The sequence below is a fragment of the Sapajus apella genome, unplaced genomic scaffold, assembly GCF_009761245.1.
Source record: "Sapajus apella isolate SASKATOON/1434 unplaced genomic scaffold, GSC_monkey_1.0 scaffold48, whole genome shotgun sequence".
In the NCBI taxonomy this organism is placed as follows: domain Eukaryota; kingdom Metazoa; phylum Chordata; class Mammalia; order Primates; family Cebidae; genus Sapajus; species Sapajus apella.
In genome coordinates this window covers 16,217,460-16,241,430 of record NW_022436988.1, presented here as the reverse complement: position 1 = coordinate 16,241,430, position 23,971 = coordinate 16,217,460, and the positions used below count along the sequence as shown (strand labels likewise).

Here is a 23,971-nt window from a genome sequence, read left to right as displayed (position 1 = left end):
TGTTGGATGGCTGAGTGTGACCTCCACGGTCATTAACTGTCACCTGATCACATAGAGGAGAGGCACAGGGGTCAGAACCATTCATGCTGTTGACCTTTCCAAAGAATCCCTGACACTACAGAATTAACACAATTGTGGTTGATCCCATTTCTAGAGGACAGCCTTCATCCATGGGTACCTCAGGTAACCTTCCCAGTTTTCTGGATCTTCTAACAGCAGAAACAGACAGCATTCCCTAGATCTGCTGCGTCAGCCTGAATGGGAGGAGACAGGAATGTTGACTGTCCAGTGTATTTCACAACCTGTAGCCCGAGCAGCTCAAGGAAAATGACATTTAAAAAATTCCACCAGGTGCTGTGGGTCACCTGGGCTGGGCGTGGTGGCTTACACCTGTAATCCCAGCACTTTGGGAGGCTGAGGCGGGGGGATCATGAGGTCAGGAGATCAAGACCATTCTGGCCAACACGGTGAAACCCTCATCTCCACTAAAAATACAAAAATTAGCTGGACATGGTGGCAGGCACCTGTAGTCCCAGCTACTTGGGAGGTTGAGGCAGGAGAATCGCCTGAACCTGGGAGGCAGAGATCACACCACTGTACTCCAGCCTGGGTGACAAGAGTGAAACTGTCTCAAAAAAACCAAACCATTAAAAAACTTTTTGCAACACACTCCTTGTCAAATTGGTGTGGGGCCACTAAAAACAGAGCATCCTTGTCCCTCTTCGTGACTGTCATGCCTACTGCTGTCCTGGTAACTTTCACGATCACATCCTTTGGGTCCCTGGCTCAGCCTCTGTTTTGTGATTATGATTGTCTGGTGTGCCCAGTGGGGGAACAGGCGCTCCTACCCTTTTTGGGTTATAAAGAAACAGCAAATGGTGTGATGTGTACACACAAGAAATAGACTTCATAAGACCAAAGTGAGAAAATGACTGTCAGATGGCATCACCTTTCTGAGGCTTTTAAAAACACAAGACTGTCACTTTTTCTCTTTTCAGTACTGAGAAAACACATCCCAGAAAAAAAAAAAAATCCCCTCTGAAATGTCTCCTGTCTCCTGCTAAGTGGAACCAGGTGGATATGGCGGTGTTTTTGATACTTCTCCATTCCTCCTCAGCTGCCATAATTCTTGGCAAGGAAGCCAGAGAGGAAACGGGCAGGAATCTACCTGCCTCTGGTGCCCACTGGATGGTCTGGCTCTACCCAGAAACTGACGAGCTACTTCAAGGTGGGGAGGGGAAAAGGGGCTTCTGGCAGCTGGTGGGGATGTTAGAATTTGGGGGGTGTTTTCTGAGGAGGAACAGACCGTGTCCCTGGCAAAACACTCTCTTGAGGGCCAGCAGATGGAAACTTCCATCTGCACTAGCCACCTCCGATGGGAAGCCGCTGACAAGGGCACCCCTTCCTCCCCCTCTCACTGTAAGGCATATTTCTGGATGCACCCAAACGCTGTTCTTCCCTGGCTCCTTCCTGACTGCAGCCCCCTCCTCCCTCTCCCTTCTCAGCATGTCCGTGGTGGGGTTCTCTGGACGTCTGTCCACTCCTTCAAGGAAGTCATCACACTCGCCTAAGGACTTGGGCTCAGAGAGGCGCTCGACAGTCGTTTGCTGGATTGTGTTAATCTTGGTCTTTCATAATCTTTCCACCAAGCACCGGCCAGGCTTCCAGAGCTCTTGACCCCATGATTTTCTATCCAAATTCTGAATAAGAAGGCCTAATACGTGGCATCAGAAAGGGCAGACGGGGGCTCTGCATGGACCCACCAGGCCTCGGGATGAAAGAGGAGGAGTGCTGCTGAAGCAATCATTTTGGCTCCTGTGGTTTCTGATCTGCCTTTTGAATTTGTTTTTCCCTGGAGGTGGGCCCCCATTAGCCCAGAGGGCAGCCCCCTGCAGCATACTCCAGTGACTTCCTTTCAAACCCGACACCTGGTGACCTTCATCGAAACGCCAAGAGATGGGCTGCCAGCCCACGGCCTGCAGCCTTGGAGGGAAATTCTGCCACCAAGGAGTGGCCACCTTCCAAGGGAAGACAACGCAGAGCCGTTTGGATGGCCTGGTGTGGTCATAGCTCCATGGGTCCTGTGGGGAGGTGGATGGTGCCCGACTCTGCCTGGCTGCTTAGACCTGCACAGGCCCTGGCAATCATGCAGTGCTCAGGAGCAGGCACTCCCCAAAAGGTCCCCCAGGGCCCTCCTGCGTGGCTGCGTCAGCTCCACATCACACCCCTGCTGCTATCTCACTTCACACGATGCCCACGAAGGGGGCAGTGCCATAGAATTTCATAAACTGATTCTGGGGCGAGCCATTGCTCATGGTTACCTACAGGACAGTCTTCCCACAGTAACTGTCTTCGGCTGCTGAGATCTGCAGAGCTCTAACCATTATCCACATTCAACACTCAGCAATGGATACCCAGGCTCCACAGGGCAACCCTGCACTGGACCCTGATTTACTGTTTCCCCCCGAGGCGTTTGTGCTGGGGTCTTCTGTCCCTCAGGCAGTGTGCTGGGCACCCCCATCGAGGCATTTTCTTTGAAAACTTTGCCACATGGTCTGAGAGATCATCAGCCAGCTGAGACAGTCGACGCGTTTCCGAGAGAAACAAACTTGTGGGTGTTGGCTTTTGCAGGGAAAGCCTAAGCCTAAGCCTGCTGCTTGCTTAAAACAGGCAGGTTGTAGCCAGGCGCGGCGGCTCACGTCTATAATCTCAGCACTTTGGGAGGCCGAGGCAGGTGGATCACAAGGTCAGGAGATAGAGACCATCCTGGCCAACATGGTGAAACCCTGTCTCTACTAAAATACAAAGAAAAAAAATTAGCTGGCATGGTGGTACATGCCTGTAGTCCCAGCTACTTGAGAGGCTGAGGCAGGGGAATTGCTTGAATTCGGGAGGTAGAGGTTGCAGTGAGCTGAGATCACATCATTGCACTCCAGCCTGGTGACAGAGCCCCTAACCCCATGTGTTCCTCCGTGGGACCTTCCTCCTTTCTGGGGGCCTCGTGGGGGTCTGTCCTGCAGCTGCTCCATTCTGGAGCAGGGGGACCAGCCCTTTTGTCTCCTAGGCTCTTTTTACAAAACAGTCTCTTTCCCCTTGGATCGAAGGAGGCTCAGCTGGTCAGGACACGAACCCAGGTTGTTTACTGACCCGCAGGGCTGCAGGGACGGGGAGCCAGACCCCCCTGGAGTCTTGATGTCTACAGAGCATAAAAGACGGCAGAAGCAATGGCTCTTTTCTGCCAGGCTTGTTCCCTACCCTGGCTCTCCTACTCAGGGGTTTCCAGGTCTCACCTCAAAGAGTTTCATGGTTGTGTGTTCTGTGAATTTCATGCAAACAGCCAGAGGGGTAAAACAAGGCGAGCTTAGCTGGGAGATGCTTTTGGGAGGAAACTGAGCCGCTCTCTACAAGGACCAACAGCTACTTTCATTCTGTTTCTGTTTGTGGTAGAACCTGGCTCCTCGGAGGACCCTGCATGGGGGACGGGGGTGTCTCACCAAAGCAGCATGCTCCTCCCAAGGCTGGAAAGGCCAATGCCAGCAATGGCTGGAAGAAAGTCCACAGCCTCTGAAGAGCACGCACTGGTGCCTGCAGGGTACAGCTGTGTTGGTCTCATGAAGGTTGTGCGTGCTGGGGCAAACGGCAGGTCATTGCAGAGGCAACAAGACAGAAAGCATGCTTCCTACATGTCCAGTACACACAGCAAGGGGGGTCTCCTCATCCCTCCCCGCTACCTGGAGTCAGCAACAGTCGCAGTCTGAAGGGAAGAATGAAACACACACACACACACACACGTGCGCGAGCACACAAAGGTCAGCCCAGGTGCTGCAGCAATGGCACATGTGCCCCAACGTACTAGGCAGACCAGAATCAGACACTTCCTGCTGTCCCCAAGAGGAAGAGTGGTGGAGGAACCGGGACGAGAGGTGGCATTAAGAAACTAAGAGGGAGTGTCAGCTCAAAAATAGTCCCCACCAATAAAACTCTTATTTGCAGGTAGAATCAAATATATATATATACGTATGTATGAATACATACGTATATATATATATATATATACACACACATACACGCACACACAGGTAGTAAGAGACTAATTTATCATGTAAAGTAGCCATTCGTTTTTGAAATTTGATCTACATTTAAAAATTAATCTATCTGATACAGTGCCAATGGGCAGGGAGGGAAAACACAGAAGCAAGGGATTCAGCTAAAACTTAATTAGAAAAGAGGATCAGAAACAAGAACCCGCACAAATAGAGCACAATTGTGTCTTATAAAATTATTATAATACTCTCTTTATACTTGATACGATTATATCAATAATATAGATTCACTTGTTATTAAGGTTTATTATAAACATGCAAAATTCATTGCATGATGCATTTGCAAAACATATTAAAATCCTTCTAGCAATAAAACATCTTTGAGCTGTTAGGCATCCAAGGTTTCCTGATTCTACAGCTCCAGGCGTGTCATTCAACATGAACTGGAAATGGGAACCAAAACCATGTCATTTTTATCCCTAAGTGGACATCAAGGGCCGGAGAAGGGAGGAAAACCAATCAGAAGGGGCTGACGCTAGAGTCAACACTTCGATTAAGTTACTGTACATCATACTTTCATAAACGACACTGCGGCCTACTAAATAAATAAGTACAAAAGGGGAGAGGGCGTACACTTCAGCTTCTTGAGGAGGTTAACAAGGTAGGTAGCAAAATATTGGTGTTTGGGGGGGGTGGGTGTTGGCGAACAACGCTCGTGAGTAGTGGCATGATTACTGATGGCACCCTGGATTGAAGAATAATCTCCCAGAGATTAAAATGAACGTACATACACACTGGCTTATCCTTGATCCGACATGATTTCACATGCTTGTTCAGCAAAGTCCTTAGACGATTTGGCCTCTTACAAAGAATGAAAGTTATCAAGACAGTTATCAACCAAGGAGGGCACCAGATGACAGATTCACCCAACACTCATCTGAGGCGTCTGTTTTTTTTAAACTGGTAACTGCCGGACTATGCTTAGGTTAGGAATTGTCAATGTTTGGGAACAGTGATTAGGTTCATCCCGGCCTTTCGGATTCTAGGGGCTGTTTCCATGGAGGCAGAGAATGGAAGCGGCGGATATTTTGAAGCCTTCCCCACCCCCAATCCCTCCTTGCTCTCACCCTCTTGGCTTCCTGTTCTTTGACTCCAAAGACGTCTTGGGTGGAGAGGTCTCCAGTCCCTGGGGCTGGGGCAGGCTCCCTTGAACATCTCTGGTGGGGGATTCCGATGGTGAAAAATCCACAGATGGAGGGTATGTAAAGTATATCAAATTGTACCCAAAATGGGGCAAGAATCCGTTTGCTTTCTAGGAAGGGTTAGCCTAGAGCCAGAAGTAACTTCTACAGAATTAAAGTGGACACTGTGCGTGACGTACCATCTTCCACTAAGATAATGTTCTTGGTTGTAAGAGAGAGACCCTGAACAGTTGATCACATTTGGACTAATAACCCTACAATTTTCAGGCCTCTACATGGAATCAGACACAAGGCCACGGCCTTAAAATTTTAGGGTTAAAGATAACTTCCCGCTGCTGGGAGGGCTGGGGGCTGGGGAGGCGTTTGTTCTCGCTGGTGAGTTTCATACTGCGCTCTGTAAGATGGGGTGCACAAACTGGGGGTTGACATATGAGAACCCTTCAAAATCAGACTGGTCTATGTTAGCAATAACCAGCTGATCGGGCGGTGTTAAGACAGGCTGTCCTCGTGTGAAGAACTTGTCAAAGTTTTCTGCTCCTTTGCCGCACTGCGGAGAAAAGACAAAAAGAAGCAAAGGTCAGTCAACGGGACAGGATGCAGGGGCGGCTTTCCGAGAGCCCTCTCTGGGGAGGAGCACGGCCCCGGGGACTCAGGGCTGGTTAGGCAGGAGGAATGCTGGAGGACTTGCAGGCCTGCTGGATTCAAAAGCCAGGCAGAGCAGACTACGACCAGTTACCCAACTCTAAGTCTCTAAATACCCCGAACAGAAACCCTGGGTGGGAATGCATGGCTGGCAATGAGGCAGCAACAAGGGGACAGCCCCTGTCCCTTCGTAGCCACCTCACCGAGCAAGCGGAGCTGAGAGCACGGATGCCACACAGGTGGGGCTGTCAGTCACAGTTCTGTGTTGAAAGGCCAGGGCGTCAGCTGGGGCTGCAGGCAGTTACCCCTGGGCCAAGCGAGGGGGCGAGTTACTGCCCCATCTGGCTCTTTGCTGCAATATTCGTAATGAAGTAAAAACTGTGTTATTCTTGCCTTCCAACTGGGCTGCTCTAGAAACCCCAGCCCCTAAATTAAGCTTCAAGCAATGAGGTAGGCATGGCAGCAAGGCTGGGAGATTTGCACCTGGCCAGCTAGAATTGAGCACAGCTAGACAGAGCTGGCCAGCAGGCAGGTGGGCAGCTGGAGCTCATTTGCAGGGTGGTCCCAGGCTGGAGGAGGTTTACATGGCGCCCTGGGGAAGCAGGGAGAGGCCTGCTGTCTGTCTCGGCCATTCCTCTCCTCCACGGTCCACTGGGGCGCTCCGAGCACATCGAGGCTGCAGGCAGAACCTCTGCACTGGAGTCTGAGACACACAGCCTCTTAGGCAGCACAGCTTGGCAGCCTGACTCCAAAAGCGGGGAAGGGGTGTTCTCTTCACTTTGTCAGCCACCCACAAGGGTTGTGACGTGTTGAAGTCCCCAGTATCCCAGCGTGACTCTGAAACAGGGAGAACTGGGAGTTTCACTGAGGATCCTAAGAATGATTTTCAAGATGTTGCAAATTATTTCCCTTGGACCAGCTGCGGGCACCACAGGACCAACATGAATTAATTCTGAGCTAGCGCACATTTCAAACGAACCAGGCACCCTCGGGTCTTTGGCAGGGAATAGCTCTGGATTCACTGTGAAGGCGGGGGTCCACCCAGTTTGCTCATCTGTAACTCCGGGAGAATAATCACACCTCCTGCCCAAGGCTGTCGTGAAGGTGAAATGTATGGGGTTTTGCACAGACCAGCCGAGGCGAGAGGCCAGCACATGCAGCTAGTGTTTTTAGAAGGCAGTTGAGTCTCACGGGCTGTGCTTTCACAGCTCCTTTTTCACACTTTATCTTCTAGGAGGTCTGCTTGGGAACCTACTTTTTTTGTTGTTGTTGTTTTGAGATGGAGTCTCACTCTGCCACCCAGACTGGAGTGCAATGGCGTGATCTCGGCTCACTGCAACTTCTACGTCCTGGGTTCAAGTGATTCTCCTGCCTTGGCCTTCAGAGTAGCTGGGATTACAGGCGCTCACTGCCACGCCTGGCTAAGTTTTTTGCATTCTTAGTAGTGATCCACCTGCCTTGGCCTCCCAAAGTACTGAGATTACAGGCCATTGTTCCCTGCCAGAATCTACTTTGATTACCCTTTTCCCACCTACTTTTCATCAAATAAAGTCTGCTAAGTACCTGTTGAGGTGGAAAGCATGTCAGAAATTCAAAGTAAGGTGTTTATAACAAACAGCTTTCTTTTCTAGGCTTTTTTTTTTTTTTTTTTGAGACAGGGTCTCACTCTGTCACCCAGAGTGGTGTGCAGTGGTGTGAGCAGAGATCACTGCAGCCTCAATCACCTGAGCTCAGTCGTTCCTCCCATCTGAGTCTCCTGGGTAGCCAGGACTGCAGGTGCATACCGCCACACCTGGCTATTTTTTGCATTTTTTGTATTGACAGGATTTCACCATGTTGCTTAGGCTGGTCTCGAACTCCTGGGCTCCAGCAATCTGCCGGCCTTGGCCTCCCAAAGTGCTGGGATGACAGGCATGAGCCACCGTGCCCGGCCTTCTGGCTTATTTCCATTTTAATAAGCAACATCTACTCGTCACCCAAGGAGAGTTCATGTCGCAATGAATGGTAAGTATGTGGGGGACGTGTGTGCTGGGGCAGAGGGGACGAGAGGCAGGGGTTTTCAAGTTACTCTGTGGAGTCATATAGACTACAAGGCTTACTGTCACATCGGCCCTGCCTCCCACATGTGGGGCAGCAAAGCTTCCACTCTCACAACCCACATTTCCATGGTGTATTTCCTTGGAAAAGCACAAAGCACCTCAAAGCCAAGGTTAGCAGAGGCAGAATCTGCAATTCATATCACCCTACATACACAGGCCACTTGCAAATACTTAGAAAGGCTCTTTGAAAAATAAATAGGGGCACGCTGTTTCTTCCTAGGAATTAGTCAGGAGTCCGTACTTAATTCATCAATTAAACAGAAACCAAGTTTCCTTGGAACACCACATTCAGAGGCTGCTGGGATGACAACAGCCAAAGAAAGAGCCCTCCTCTGGATATACCAGTGGTTCCCAGCCAGCGATGATTCTGCCCCTAGGGAACCCATTTTTGGTCATCAGGACTTGTGCAGGGCAAGACTGGCATCTAGCGGGTAGAGGCCGGGGATGCCCCGGAACACCCTACAAGGCCCAGGACACTGCCCCCACCCCAAAGAATGATCGGCTCAAAATGTCAACAGTACCTGATGCTGAGAAACTCTGGGGCATACCAAGACTATCGTGTGAGGCTGAGTAGGTCCTGAGATCAGTGTGAGGGCGGACATGAAGCCAGACTAGGGAATTAGGCAGGAGCAGCCGCATGCAAGAGCGGAGAATGGAGAAGCGTCAGAAGTCCCAGGGCGAAAGCATCTGGAGCAAGTGACAGCTCCGTGGAGTTGGCTGTGGAAACATCTTTGTGGAACCTGATTAATCAATACTCATTGCCTGGAAGAATTCAAGTGAATCTACAATCAGGGCTCCCAGAGGCTGGGATGTGTGCTCCCTTAATAAGAGATCATCTGTGCTTCTCTTGATACTCACTGACCATGCAAAGATGAGCAAGAAGGAATTTTTGGAAAAAATATGATAAAGGGATGTGAGTCCCTAAAAGGACGGGCAAGGCAAGCCAAGGTAAAATGTCCTCTCCCCTTTTCGCAGAACACATTGGTGAATTTAGAGCTGCATAGATAGACATCTAGGGTGGGTATCTGTCTATCCTGCTCTAAATGCATCATTGTGTTCTGTGAAAAGAGCGCACAGGTCTGACCTTTTCCTTTGAGTACTGTCTTTATGGCATTCGTGAATCATTGTCCAATGGGGCATTTCCAAAAGCCATGGCTTTACTGCCAAAGAAAAATAACAAGCAAACGACAAGGAGAGTTCCCAGGCTCTAAAATGGGTAGGACGGAAACCTTCCCACTGAGAAGCCTGGAGAGGCAGGCTTGTGGGCATCCAGTTCCAAGGCTGGTGTCCAGAGAAGGGTCAGTCCTGAGGGCGCCCACTGCTTGGTAAGCTAAGCACCGTGATAACATGGGGCAAAAATCCCTTCCTGGTTAAGGCCTCGTGCTCCACCTGTGCTGAGGATTGCAGAGCTGAGCGAGAAGTTAGGGAGCCTGGATCAACCCAGTGGCTGCCCTGCAGTCACACTGAGTGCTGCTGTGTGGCTCACTGCTGGAAACACCCTGCTCTCCTTTCTCACCGTAAATCTCTTTGGAATTTTCCCTGAACTCAAAGAGGGAGAAATCACACTTTTAACAAATGGAAGCTTTTCTTACATTGGTTTCACTTAGGTGGAGAGACAGGAGGCAGGCCAGGGCCGAGGGCAAAGGGTAAAAACTGAACCGCTGAAGTTCAGGCGCGTCAACCACGGGGCAGAAATGAGCCATGGGTGTATCTCAGCAAGCAACGGGGAAGAAAGCCCAGAAGGGCTGCAGGCGGACCTGAGAGTCAGATCCGCTCCTGACACTGAGAAGGACTTTTTATTCTCAGGGAGCTCAAACCAGAAATAAGTCTCCTTCCCCCACCAAGAGGCAGGGGGCAGCACAGCTGTTTCCACCCCAGATTTGGCGTGGTGAGAAATATCGTTTCCTTTTCCACCACGGAAGGTCTGCCAGTGCATTATAAATCAAACTTCCACAGCTCTTAGCAGAAGCAGGCCTGGAAGTAGACAATCCACTGTAAGTCAAATTGGAGAAGATCTTGAACTACTTGTTTCCCAAGATGTTGATATGGAAAACTGCATCTGACCTCATCACCACCAGCACCGCCACCTACTGAAAAAGATAATGAAAACCAGAGATTTTTGGATCCTTGGAGAAAGGGCAAGCAGTAGATTCGAGAGACTACTGCATTCCTAATGAGGAAGCGATTCTTCCTACGATCTGATCTAACCTTACTCATCACCATGACCTTGATGGGCAATGGCCTTGGGCACCATCTTGGAGCTGAGCAGGGGGCAAGAAGAGACAGAGAGGCTAAAGGGTGAGGGGGCATCTAGCATGACTGCATGAATGCCAAGTGAATGAGTGAAAGGCGACTGCAGCCAGCCTCCCGACACTCCTCAGGGATGAGGCAGGCAGGTAATCACCACGGCCACTGGAAGGGCAGCCTCCACAGCAGTCTGTGACAACAGGGAGGTGGTGTTGTCCATGGCCTCAGAGCCCTACGACATGGCAGCTAAAAGTAACATTTACACCTTGTGAGCAAAACTGGGCTGAGTATACACCATATCCACCTCCAAAGGTCACCCAGACCTTTCGCCAACTGAGGCTTCTGCCTTCTGGTATGCGACGTACCGCATGATGGATGTGGGACAGAGATAAAGGGGAAGAGGGCATCGGGGGTGGCCAGACCCAACCGGTTGGTGTGTGAGCCCAGGCGAGTTCCTCTGGAAATCCCTGAGACCAAGTGATATCAACACCCAAGGGAAAGTGGGGACACAGAGGGGAGAAGGATATGGCTAGAGATCAGGAGCCCCAACATATAGCTTTGGCAAACTCAACGCATCTCTCTGTGAAGGTAAGACGGGGATGCGGCCATCCACCATCCCAGGCTGTTGTGAGGATCCAGGGAACTAGTGAGTATGAGGCCCTTCCTCAATGAGAAGGTGGGACAGACAAAAGGGACACGCTGTGAAGCAAGTGCCGACATGTAAAAGGCATGCGATCGCTATCTGAATGATGAATGAACATTATGAATAAGCTACCTCCCTCTTTCCGATCTCTGGACTCAGGAATTAACTGCTTTGTCGTTTTGATGTTCTTACCTACGTGGTCAAACTGACAACGAATACAGTGAACCCAAGAGAAATTGGGCCTGGTAACGAATGTTACATGGCATGGAATGACGTGGCCTCTGGACCTGCAGTGTGCCCCCACTGAAGCCTCACGTGGCAGACACGCTGCTTACAGCCCCTTTCCTTCTGTGATGGGGCGTGCGGGAGACTGAGGTGCAATGTAGGAGTTGGCTTCGTGGCTGATTCTTACCTGTGAGGGGCCACTGAGCATGAGCAATACACGTGCTGGTCTCACCCCTGCCCTTTACCCCGGCGTCTGCCATGTAGGATCCAACCCCATGGGCACAGCTATGAGAATTACGCGAAATATGAGTAGCTCAAAACACTGCTGTTAAAAAGCAAAACCAAGCAAAACCCAGAAGAGGAGGAAGGGTGCAGAACAAATGAACAGTAAAGGGATGTTGCAAGACTATGGAGAGGAAACCTAACGAGGTGGGAGCCACCCCTCACGATGACCAAATGCAGGAGGACGTGCTTCATCGTAGGGGGACCCTTACTTGTAGTTCAAGTCCCAGCGCTGGGGTGCAGTGGAGCATGTTAGCAACCACGTTGCCACCATCTGCACAACTCTCCCACTCGTGGTTGCACGTCATCTTCATTTAAGTTAAATGACTTAACAGTGGAAATGGGCTGGTGCGTTTCACCTGGGCTTCGTCCATATTAAGGAGCCATCCAGCAAAGGGGTCTGGCCATTGGTCTGCCCTTTCTCTGGAGATGAGCATGCTCAGGGAACGGGCTTCGTGCATGACCAACACAGGCAGGAGCACACGGTTAGGGGTTATAAAGTGGGGTTAGTTTGCTCATGTCAGTCACCCACAGTTCTGGAAGCGTGCTCACCGAAGACCTGGAGGCCCACTGAAGCCAGTGCATTTTGGTACACACAGTCTGGAGAATAAGAACGGACAAAGGAGAGGATTTGGAGAACAGTCAGTTCCTGGCTTTGGAAGTCCAGAATTGGGAATGGACACGTAAAGAATGCCATAAACCCACGTGGGCTGATGCAGAAACGCCTCCCGGATATATCACTATGTGAAAGACGCAAGGTGTGTAACATGGCACAACCTCATCTGTGTATATGTTTACACAAGCAGAAACTTTCTGGAAGGTTACAAAAAAGATCATGAAGAGTAGGGTCAGCAGTTGGGGCGATATCTTTTCACTGATGCCCTTTTCTACCACTTAGCTGTTCATTTCACCATACAGAGAAAGTATGTTAATAATAAATTTTTTTTAAAGGGACTGGGACCCCCTTCACCTCCTGCCAACTTCATATAGTCTTTGGTTTCTCTGACAAAATCAAACAGTACTCATCTCACCTACGGCACTGCGGTATTATCTCAGAAAGGGAAAACCGTTCTGGAGGAAGGCTGATTCCACTGACGAGTTTGCTGACAGACACAGGCCATAAGCCACACAGTAAATAAGTGGGTTCCTGCAGGTGTGAGAGCCACGTGTGTATGAGGGTGAAGGTTCTGGTTTATCACAGGCTGTAATCTATGGAATAAAAACATGTACTCCACTTGATCTTTATGTTAATGGTCAGATTTAGAGGGTTTAAAGCTCCTTTTCCAAGAAAAGTTGTAATGGCCATCATTGTTGGAGACCTTCACTGCCAATTCACACAATGTGAAGTACAGGGGTCTGTATTTACGCATCACTCATCACCGAAGCTCCCCGAGGCTCGCGATAGCACTACTTAGTTATATCAATTATGAGTTTAAATGCTTCATTTCTTCCCATTTTTCTTTTAAGCAGAAAAGTATTTGAGAGAGTAACGATCACGGAACAGGACAAACTGCTTGCCTCTCATTAGCCAAGTAAAAGATGCTGCCTTGGATGAGTTCAGAGGTTTCAATCAAACCTAGACACAGCATGATGTGACTTACTACAGTCTCCAAAGGCTGGTTAGTGTTTGTATGTTGTCAACAAACCTTCCCATCGTGAGATCTCTATTTTAAATGGCATCATTGTTACTGGCCCAACAGGAAGGCCAAGAGAATGCAGCTGCCTGCCATCCCAGAGAACTGATGAGACACGGCCCAGGCTGCCAATGGTACCTGATCAGTGACACAGCCATGCCAAGGACTCTCCCTCCTCCTCTCACCTGCAGAGCCGCTGCACTATATACCTAGCTTGCTGGAGTAATTACTGCAAGAAAATAGTACCAGGAGATGTCCTGATGTTCAGGAAATACACAAGGAATTCTCTAGATGTAAAGAAGCATTAAATCTGCAACTTACTCTCAAATGGTTCAGAAAAAAAATAAGTAGATATTATGGTTGGTACAAAAGTAATGGCAAAAAGTCACAAAAAGTAATGGCAGAAACCACAATTACGTTTGCTTCAACCTAATATGTGTCTGTGTATGTGTGTGTCTGTACCTATGCAGAGAGAGACACAGAAAAAGAACTATAATGAGATCGGACTGTAATCCCAGCACTTTGGGAGGCCAAGGCGGGCAGATCACTTGAGGTCAGAGTTTAAGACCAGCCTGGCCAACACGGCAAAACTCCATCTCTACTAAAAATTAAAAAAAATTAGCCAGGTGTGGTGGCAGGTGTCTGTAATCCCAGCTATTCAGGAGGCTGAGGGAGGAGAATTGCTTGAACCCGGGAGGCGGAGGTTGCAGTGAGCCGAGATCGTGCCACTGTACTCCAGCCTGGGCGATAGAGCAAAATTCTGCCCCCTCCCCCCAAAAAAAGATAACATGAACATGCTAAAATGTTAACATTTAGGGAATCTGGGTAAAGGAACGCAGAAATTCTTTAAATTGCTTTCCCGGCCCTGCCCTTCTACAAATCTAAAATTGAAAATTACTTCAGAATAAAAATTAAAAAAAAAAAAAAAAAAAAAAAAAAAGAATCCCTGCTCCAGCTAAAAAAAAAAAAAAAAAAAAAAAAAAAATAACCAACTTAACAGCACCGTGAAGTGAAGGACTTTGTGGCTGACTGGGAAAAGGAGCCTCGATTGTGTTCTTGCTGTACGGACGTCGTCGACGTTCTTATTCTTTGGCTCTTGCTGTGGGTCATTGGGTGAAATGTCCTGAAAGTTCCTTTTTTTCTGTCTTTAATTTTTAAATAAAATACTTACAGTAACTCCACAAAAAGTGGCCACCTGTGAAAGGTCTATTTCAATGTGCTCTGCCTGCCCACTCTGGAATACGTTTCCTGTGTTAACATTATAGATTAATTTCTCCCTCCCTCATCACCATTCAAGTACAGTGAATGATTCCGGCTTGCCTATGAACCAGCTATTCTGCTCCTCGGTGCCAATGGCTAGAACTAAAAAAAGAATAATCAATTAACTTTATGCTCCTGGTATTTGTATAAACGGCGACTGATCACAGGCGGGAGGAGTGGAAATGTGAAGGCTGTTTTTGGCCATCTCATTCACATTAATTATAAATTGGAATAAAAGCTTACGACATTCAAAGTGATGGTGGATCAGAATCCTGGAGGTTGTATTTTTCTGGGAAAGCAGAAAGCACTTGCCTTCCCTTGGTGAGCCTTCTGGTTGCTGGGCCAAGCTGCTGGCTGCACCCTCCTTCCCACACTGCATCCTCGCTCACCTGACGCTGGGAGGCAGGTGGACACTTATTGCTCCCTAAGTCACTGAAGATTACCCTTTCCAGAGGCAACATCTGTTTTAAACGTAAAATTTCTTCTTACATAGACTAACACTACGAGCCTTTTTTTTTTCTTTTGAGATGGAGTTTTACTCTTGTTGCCCAGGCTGGAGTGCAATGACACGATCTTGGCTCACGGCAACCTCTGCCTCCTGGGTTCAAGCGATTCTCCTGCCTCAGCCTCCTGAGTAGCTGAGATTACAGGCATCCGCCACTATGCCCAGCTAATTTTTGTACTTTTAGTAGAGATGGGGTTTCACTGTGTTGGCCAGGTTGGTCTTGAACTTCTGACCTCAGGAGATCCACCTGCCTCGGCCTCCCAAAGTGCTGGGATTACAGGTGTGAGGCACACGCCTGGCCTACGAGCCTCTTTTTGATGACTTGGGTTTGTGGTTGAGAACATCAGGCTGAGCTGATGGTCCACACTGAGCTGATGGTCCTTGTGCCCTGGGAGCAGAGAATGCTCCAGATTGTGCTTCCTTAAAGAGATCCCTGAAACCAACTTGCTTTGTGCTTTGCTCCTAAAGAGGAAGAACTAGGTATTGGCTGCTCGTGTCCAGGGAGCACAGCACCACTGTGTGTGGTTATCTTTGCTTTTGTTTTCACAAAATAAACCCTGAGAAGTGATTGTCCTATCTTCCAGAAAATCATCATCTTCGTGGTGGCACATGGTGGCTTTTTAGGGACATACATAGCTCTGTCCAGGACTGGACTCTCCCACTGTTGACTGCTACAGGCCAGGCTCTTCCCTCCTGTCTGAGCCTCCAGACTTTCTACTGTCAGGGGAGATGACCATCACCATGGGAGACGGCCATTGCTAAGGTAGATGGCCACTGCCCCACACAACCGACGCTGGTCACTCTCCTCTTTCTGTTCTCCTTTATGTGTCACCTTACACAGAATCCAGCCCGTGGCTGCACTGCAGATCCTGACCTTCATGTCACCGTGAGATGGAAAGTCCCGTGCTAACCTAGTGACGGATCACGGCACGGTGAGATGCTTTTTGCGGTGGGATCGCACATTTTGCATGGCGCTGCGGTCTAAGGGTTAACTGTAGTAAAGTCACTCTGGCAGTCAGGAAGAGGATTAGAAGACGGCACACTAGAGGAACGCTGATTCCCCCGGATAAGCTCTGTGGCTGTCCAGCAATGGAATACCCCTACCCTCTTTCTGGAAGACTCGTTCATTGGAGGTTCAAAAAGTGTAAAAATTCATAAAACAAAGATGATAGGCTCCTGGTCCTACAAGCTCAATCTGATCTGTAGAAGCAGTCTGCAAATAATTGTGAGGACCTGAAGTCCTGCTACTGGTATTTCATAATAAGCAAAGGTTTAATTCCTTGGGAGCCAGGAGTGGTGCCACATGTGAGAACAGCAACCTGTCCTTAGCCCGGCAAGTTTCAGAGAAATGGATTCACCAGCACTTGCTAAAAAAGCATCAGGCAGACTTTACCAAGACGGAAAAGATTGGTCACCCAGGGTTCTAAGAACTGCTCAGAGGTGAGAGTGCTCAGAAACGGGCTCCGGGTGAGAGACTCTGGCTGCATTACGTTTGCCTGATTGTTCTCCCAGCAGCACTGTTTAGACTTGCATTGCTCGTCTCTCTTTGAAATAACAAAATGACCACCCATCAGAGAATGCTCAGCTCTGTAAACACATTTGCCTTTTCAGTTAGCTCTGGATCAGGGAACCACAGTGCGCTTTTCACCAAGTAAGACGGAAAACCACATCCCAGAATAACTTTTCTATGTGGCTCGTTCTCTCCTGCTGTTTGTGTTAACCGCGGCGTACCGTGCAGCTTTGACTTCGGTTGCTGTTTGCTGTTCTAAATGTCCTCTCCAACCACTGGAAATGGCTCTCGGCATGGTGCCTCTGCTCCAGCACGTTGTCACCAAACAGAGCGGTCCTCAGGGACCACTGGAGGCTGGGGTGTGTGCCCTTCCATGACATGCTGCCACGAACCTCCCCCCGCCTCCTGGCCCCGTGAAAGGACAAGAGCAAACAGCTCTCAAGAGGCACATCGCTGCCCTTCCAGAAACCAGAACTTGTCCCATTTACCTCTCTGCCAGTCAAGCTCTCTGCTTTTGGACCTGGTGTCTGTGGGTCCCCGGTAGCCATGTGCTTCAAAATCAGAAGATCCCCCTAAAATCAGTGCACAGGACTTGCTAAAGAAAAGGTGGGGGTGGCAGATACTTAAGGGCCTTATTTGAAACGATGATTCAGGAGGAAGTCAACTGACATGATTAATGTTACCCCTGTGGGCCCGTTTCCTGTCTATCTGTTCTTTCTAGCTCCTTCCTCTTTTGTGGCACAGGTCAGGAGAAAACTGCCTTCTGCCTGAGAAATCTCTCTGGGAAGAGATGCAATCTCTCCCTTCCTTCTGGCCAGGGCTCTCACCAAGCAGGACTTTTTGCCTGAAAGTTCCAGTTTTAAGGCCTGGGTCCACAATTTCTGCCTCCATTTGTGAGTTCAGGGGCTATTTCTTCACAGCCAGGTGCAATTCATTCTTCCTTAATTTTAACCAGCATTCAGTTAAACAAAACAAAACAAAAACAAAAACTGTAGCGCTCCAGGAATGAAATGTAAATAAACACTGCTTCTAATTCAGCTGCCTGCCGTGGGTACAACTTTGTTCCAGGGATTTCCACGGACCGCAGGGAACAGTTTACATTCCTGCCTACCGGAACCAAGTCGCCCTCTGGTCTTCCCTATATCCGAGTGTGGGACTAAAACCTGGGAGACTATGCAAATAAACACCCTCTTCTGCCATAATGAGGTGGGAATAAATAGAAGAAGGCATGTGTTATGGTTGGTTTTGCTGCAACTCATCTCTTTCTGGAAACTGACTGACAAGTAATTGGATTTTGCTCAACCCTCAAGGCAGGGTCAGGAACGTCTCTACGTTGCTCCTATAAAGAAACTAAGCTGTGTTCAAGATGCCATTGCATAACCTTCATAATTCAAGACGACAAATAAATATTAAAGGCAAAAGAGGAAAAAAATCCCTAACAGAATTTTCTACTGAGGCCGCTTGCAGCATCACTTATCACTCTCCCCACCCCCCAAAACCTTCAAACCAGGTTATGTATATTGAGGGACAGGAGCCCATGAGAGCCCCCTAAAATCAGTGCACAGGGCTGGCTAAAGAAAAGGTGGGGGGGCAGATACATAAGGGCCTTATTTGAAATGATGATTCAGGAGGAAGTCAACTGACCTGATTAATTTTAGTTTTTCTTCAGTGTGTGCTAAAAATATCTTAGAAAAATAAAATCCAGTGGGCTCACCCACAGCAGTTTTATTCTTGGGGTAGAGGACACAGAGGCACACACAGTGAGGAAGTTGCTGATCTAAGAATGAGGCTGTGTGTACCCAGTCGGTAACTCTGCCACCCCAGGCGGGTGCCCTGGCCTGCTCATGGGGCACCTGTCAAAGGAGATAGATTTCAGCAAAACCAACATGCAATGCTTCTGAAACTGACTGTGGAATAAAGTGGCTTTCTGCAGTCTCTGGGGAGAGGCACAACGGGCTGCTACCCGATGCCAAGACAGAGGCAGAGCGGGAAGGCACAGGACGCCTTTGGGGGCGCTGCAAAGTGGCAGGTGGTGAGTGACGAGGCTGACATCTTAAGGCTCTCAGTTTACCTCTAGAGATATAAACATTATGAAAGGCACTTGCTGGCTGCATTCAATAATCAGAGCCTGCAGCCTCAGTGTCAGGGCAGTTCTGAGATACAGCGATGGTGCAGTGGGTGGACACCGATTCGTCCCGGTTCCACCACCTATCCGCTGTGTGTCCTCTGGCAACTTAGCCTCTCTGTGCCTGTTTTCTCCACTGCAAACTGGGGAGCATAGAACGCATCTCACAGGGCTGTTGGGATGATTTGTAAGGCACTGAGAACAGGGCCGGGCACACAGTGTAAATAAATGAAGAAAAAAAAAAAAAAGGAATCAAACAGGGAGAATCTGAAAAAAGCCAGCAACGTCAGGATTGGCGGCTGTCACTTAGTCCCTGCAGTGGTGGCAGTGGAGGATGTGGGAGTGGTGTCCAGGCTCGGTCTAGGAGCTGGCTAGGATGGGGTTGTGCTCCCATCAGTGCCAGGCAAATCCAGGAAAGCTGGAGACAGACACGAAGTCTGAGTCCAGCTGAGGATGGAGGGCTATGAATACAGCCCTGCTGGGTGCAAGCCCACAAAGTCCAGACCCGAAGCACAGCCGGCCTCACTCCCTAATGGTGTGGGGGTGCTCTGCAGCCACCCAGCTGGAGGACGAAGTGTGCACAGGGTCCCCTTCCCTGCCTTATCTGTCCTTACTCTGCGAAGGCAGCAGGGATCCTGGCTGCTGAGGCCACAGGACTGAGAACAAGGCTGAAACATGGCTGGTTTCCTCACCCTGTAGAAGCCAGAGGTCACCGGCCTCCTCTCGCCAAGAAAAGAGATGAGTGGGATACTCCCAGAATTTGGAGAAATGGGGTTCTGAAACAAGCTGCTTTTCTGGACTCACCACTTTGGGCTTGAACGGTGGCTGGATCTCCCTGTTCTCCAGTTTCTCCCAGTCGATCCTCCGGAAGAAGGCATGTTCTCTCACGTCCCTCTCGCCCTCGGGCCCGCAGCCCAGACGCTTGGCTGGGTGTTTGGTCATCAGCTAGGAAAAGGAGAAAAAGAGAACAGTGGCTCACAAGGGCTTCCCAGAGACAGCGCCTTCCATTGGCCTAGCGCTGCCTACAGCTGTAACTTTGTGGACTCCTGGACAGCATCTCAGAGAGCTGACCAAGGCACTCAGTGGCTTGCACAGAGTGAAGCCAACTCACAAAAATGACATCGGCAAGCTTAGCCCTTCCTATGGTGGTTTTCAAGATAAGGGAACAGGAAAGCTATCTGAACCCACGGCCAAATGGAAGAAGAAGAATTTAAACAGACATCTCATATGTTATCTGTTTTGGAGCCATCATGCTATACATATATCTGGTTAAAGAAAAAAAAGGCATGCAATTACTAAAAACTGCATGTGCTGAAAGCATCACAGTCTAGCATCACAGAGGATGCTATAATAAGCATCATACGGGGCCAGGCGCGGTGTCTCACGCCTGTAATCCCAGCACTTTGGGAGGCTGAGGCCACTGGCTCACAAGGTCTAGAGTTCGAGACCAGCCTGGCCAGCATGGTGAAATCCTGTCTCTACTAAAAATACAAAAAATTAGCCAGGCCTTGTGGTGCATGTGAGTCCCAGCTACTTGGGAGGCTGAGGCAGGAAAATCGCTTGAACTCGGGAGGTGGAGGTTGCAGTGAGCCGAGATTGCGCCACTGCACTCCAGCCTGGGAAACAAAGCAAGACTGTGTCTCAAAAAACCAAACCAAAACAAAATAAAAAAACACCAAAAAGCATATATCTATGTAATTTCTGGGCTAAAATATTATCAATCAAAGACTCATAGGTTAGAAAAATAAGTGCTATAACAAGGAAGGTGTCTAGTTAATTTCAACTTGCCTATTGCAAGACACAAACACTGACTATGCGCTCTTTGAAAACGTAAGCCAGTTCCTCCTGACCACAGTATCCCTTCCAAGTGCCTTGCTCTTGGATGACATGTGGCAAACGCCTCCCAAATGGTCACACTCACCAGATAATGTTAAGGGCATATTGTACTCCATCTTACTAAGCCTGAAAATAACTTTGTGACCCAACTCTTGACCATTCAAAACTAGACAAGTCATGATCAGCAATTCTATTCCTAGAGCAGTTCCTCAACCACAGTGGGTACATATCCTCACCAAAACACATGCCCCAGAAGGTTCACAGCAGTTCTGTTTGCAATAGCCTCAAACCACAGCAGAAACAATCCAAATATCCACCAAAAGTAAAATGGAAAAGGAATGATGGCGTTCACACAGTGGAACACGACACAGCAATATGAAAGGAGGGACTATAGCCCCACACAGCAATGCAGAGAGAATCCTCAATCACAACACTGAGAAAGCAGCCAGGCCAGGAGCAACAATGCAAGGCTCGGTCTGTGCAGAGCTGGAAACAGGCGAGACCAATCCATGCTATCTGAAGTTGGGAGGCAGGTTATCTTGGGGCGGGGTAATGACTGTAGCCGGGACCAGAGGGGGCTTCCAGGATGTTGGAAACATGGTTTTCTGAGCTGAGTGCAATTACATAGGTGGATGCGTCTCATCAAGATTCATTTATCAGCATATTGATGATGTGTGCCCATTTCTGTATGTATGAATAGCTCATAAAAAGCGTGGTAAACAAAGAACTAACTGAGTCACACCAAGTGGGACAGGAGATGAGAGCACACTCTTTCTAAGGGCCTGTGATGATACCTGGCAGTCCCCACCACAATTTTATGAAATGGATTAGAATTAAAAGTGCAGTACCATGATTAGGTGACTGGGCCAGAGTCCCAGGAAGTACTGGGATTCCAATCCGTTCTCCCAGCCCTCACTTTCCCCACTGTGCCCTGCGTGACACCAAGCCCCCACCCTCGATGGCCAAAATGCAGTAGTGTGGGTCTGCGGTATTTCTGCCATCTCTCTTAGAAGTGCGGGGGAGGTATTTCTCCTACCAAAGCTCTTGGTTCGTGATCACAAAAGGTATCCGAATCGACTTACTCCTTTGCAGATGGAAACAGCCTCCTTGGACAAGGATTTTGGATAGGACACGTTGTGCTCCATGATAGACTGAAACAGTTCATCTTCATCTTCACCATCAAATGGAGGCTGTTCCGGAAAAAAGGAAAGACGGGGAAGTATTTAGGCAGAGTAATTCATTAACGTGTACCTGAAGAGTCAATTCAGCACCAAGGAACAGACCAGGGTTCTCAGCCCACTGCAGGCTGCACAGCTAGCTCAGTCAACTGGAGGGTTTATTTGATTATCTTTAATGAGGTTGATGGTTTTGTGTTTTTCATTTTTTTCCCTCTGTCTTGTTAATTATCTTGCCCTGGGCAACCCAAACAATCTTTAGGGAAAGTGTTTTTGAGTAATGCTTTTAATGATTTGCAAATAAACTATGATTAATCCATTAATCTTGTAATTATGTGCTAAAAATCTAATTATGATCAGTTAGGTTACAGGCGGCTTTGTATGCAGAAGGTGGCCGTGGCCCACAGAAAATGTTAACACTTTCACCTGGGGTGAAGGGGACTTCAGAACACGGCCTAAAAGGATGACCCCAGTAATTCAAACAAGAAGCTGCTCTGTGGGGGGTGTATGTGGGTGGGGGGAGGGCTTTGAACCTGCACAGCGGCAGTGATGGGAACTTAGCTTCCACTGGACTCCTCCCTCGTCCTCTTTGACTGGGTTTATAGCCACCAGGCTGAGAGAAAAAGGCATGGCGGCCCTGTGGGAGCTCATGGCTTTAGACTCAGGTCAATCTGGACGAGAATTCTAGCTCTACTAAGTTCCTAGCTGGGTGTCCACAGGCAAATGACTTAGTTCTTTAATACACAGTTCTCCAACTTGCAAGATGGGGTTTCTGAGAGTGAAGTGCCTTGTATTTTGTGTTGTACCCGATAAGTGCCCAGTGAAAGCAACTGAATGGTTCTATTATTTAAGGCAGAGCAGCTCTCTTGGGAGGGACTTTGAGAACCTTCCAGGAAGAAAGGCCGAGTTCACGCTGCCCTTTGAACTTTTCCCTCCAGCGTGTCTGTAGTCCTGAGGGATACATCGCTTCACTGTCATTCTGGCGGGATGGCACAGAGGAAAGGGTTCATGGGAAATTCAATAATGTTCCCCTTTGCCTCTGTAACCTTGAGTTTAGCATAAGAAAGGCAGAGCAGGGGCCAACCTTGTGCAGAATCCTCCTGTGTAAACTTGAGATGTTCCCTTCTCATGGAAAAGAGACAGTCACTCTGGCTGCCAAGGGCGTTGAACTGAATCATGAATCACAGATAACTGTGCAGTTGTGAGCAGGATGCCCCTTATCAGACATGTTCTCCCAAGTCAGAGACAGAAGCTGAGCCAAGCAGATCCCTCCCTCAACTGCCACCCACAAATCACCTCAACCTGTTCCTCCAATACCCGAGACCCGACCTCAGTTCCCTGCCCAGTCCTGAACAGGAGCCATGTGCCCCGAGGGAAAGATGCCACGTCTATAAAGAACCCCACCCTGGGACCAGGTATGGGAGGACAGAGTTGGGTGTCTGGTACCACTTAACATTTTTTTGGTCTGAAAATACAAATAATTGGGCCTCTTTTTCTGTTGTAAGTACCTGGTGTAAGGATGGTTTAATTTGGTGGAAGCTGCAGGTGGGTGAAGAGAGCTAAAATGAGCCTGCCTGACCCAGAGCAGGGCAGGGGGAGGCGGCCACAGTGACTTCCACCAGCAGGAGCAACATGGAGCCTGGGAGGCACCCAGGGCAGCTTGTGGGGGCACCCACCAGGGAGTGCAGGCTCCCGACAGCCACCTGTGTCAGCAGGGGGACATGTCGCTTCTGTCTGTAGGGGCAGAGCAGGCAGGCAGTGGTGGGGGAGGGCCGTGACGGAGCTACGGTACAGGTTGGCCCTGTGTCCAGTCCATCATATGTTCCCTGCCCAACCGCATGCAGCCTGCTTCTTCTGGATACCCTACTACAGGGCACACAAGAAATTTCTCATTTTCCCTAATCAGTGATCCATAAACCTGGGTGAGTTTTGGCAAAGGAGATTTTCGTAACTCCAACAAATGTGGTGGCTGGGTGTGGTGGCTCACGCCTGTAATCCCAGCACTTTAGGAAGCCAAGGTGGGTGGATCACCTGAGGTCAGGAGTTCAAGACCAGCCTGGCCAACATGGCAAAAGTTCATCTCTACCAAAACCACAAAAATTAGTGTAGTGGCACATGCCTATAGTCCCAGCTCCTCCGGGGCTGAGGCATGAGAACAGTGAGCTGAGATTGTGCCACTGCACTCTAGCCTGGGAGACAGAGCAAGACTTTGCTTCAAAAACAAAAATATGGTGTGCTTTCTGCTCACGGCTGTGGCCTGCACTCTGCAAGGGCTCAAGGTCGCTAAACTGGCTGTGTGCACGTTCTCTGCAATGCAAATGTGCCCTGTCAGGGAGTGGGGCAGAAGCTCTGTTTCGAGGTCATTGATTGGCACCTCACCATGTGGCCCGAGAGGACCTCTGGTCAGAGCCCGACACATACTTTCCAAGTCTCAGTGCAAAATGAAAATGGGAGTCCCTCATTTAAAGATTATTAAGAATTTTGGCCAGGCATGGTGGCTCATGCCTATAATCCCAGCACCTTGGGAGGCCGAGGTAGGTAGA

General features: G+C 49.1%; 1 protein-coding gene and 1 long non-coding RNA gene across 3 annotated transcripts in view; one reads left to right on the top strand and one right to left on the bottom strand.

Annotated features, from left to right (window-relative positions):
- The first annotated feature begins 1,181 nt into the window (after positions 1–1,181).
- Positions 1,182–20,636, top strand: LOC116525829. Its single transcript, XR_004257840.1, has 3 exons — positions 1,182–2,582; positions 8,539–8,544; positions 20,625–20,636. It is a non-coding gene; the product is annotated as an uncharacterized LOC116525829 (long non-coding RNA).
- The window catches only part of PRKCA (protein kinase C alpha), a 492,002-nt gene continuing 472,308 nt past the window's right edge, over positions 4,278–23,971 (bottom strand). The window contains exons 15-18 of one of the 2 annotated variants that reach the window (XM_032242017.1): positions 21,336–21,443; positions 19,222–19,362; positions 11,936–11,983; positions 4,278–5,792 (exon numbers count right to left, since the gene is read on the bottom strand). In XM_032242017.1, coding sequence (XP_032097908.1) covers positions 5,628–5,792; positions 11,936–11,983; positions 19,222–19,362; positions 21,336–21,443 — 462 coding nt within the window. In that variant the 3' untranslated portion in view covers positions 4,278–5,627. The remainder of the gene's footprint in view (positions 5,793–11,935; positions 11,984–19,221; positions 19,363–21,335; positions 21,444–23,971) is intronic. The other variant, XM_032242018.1, reaches the window with a different exon arrangement.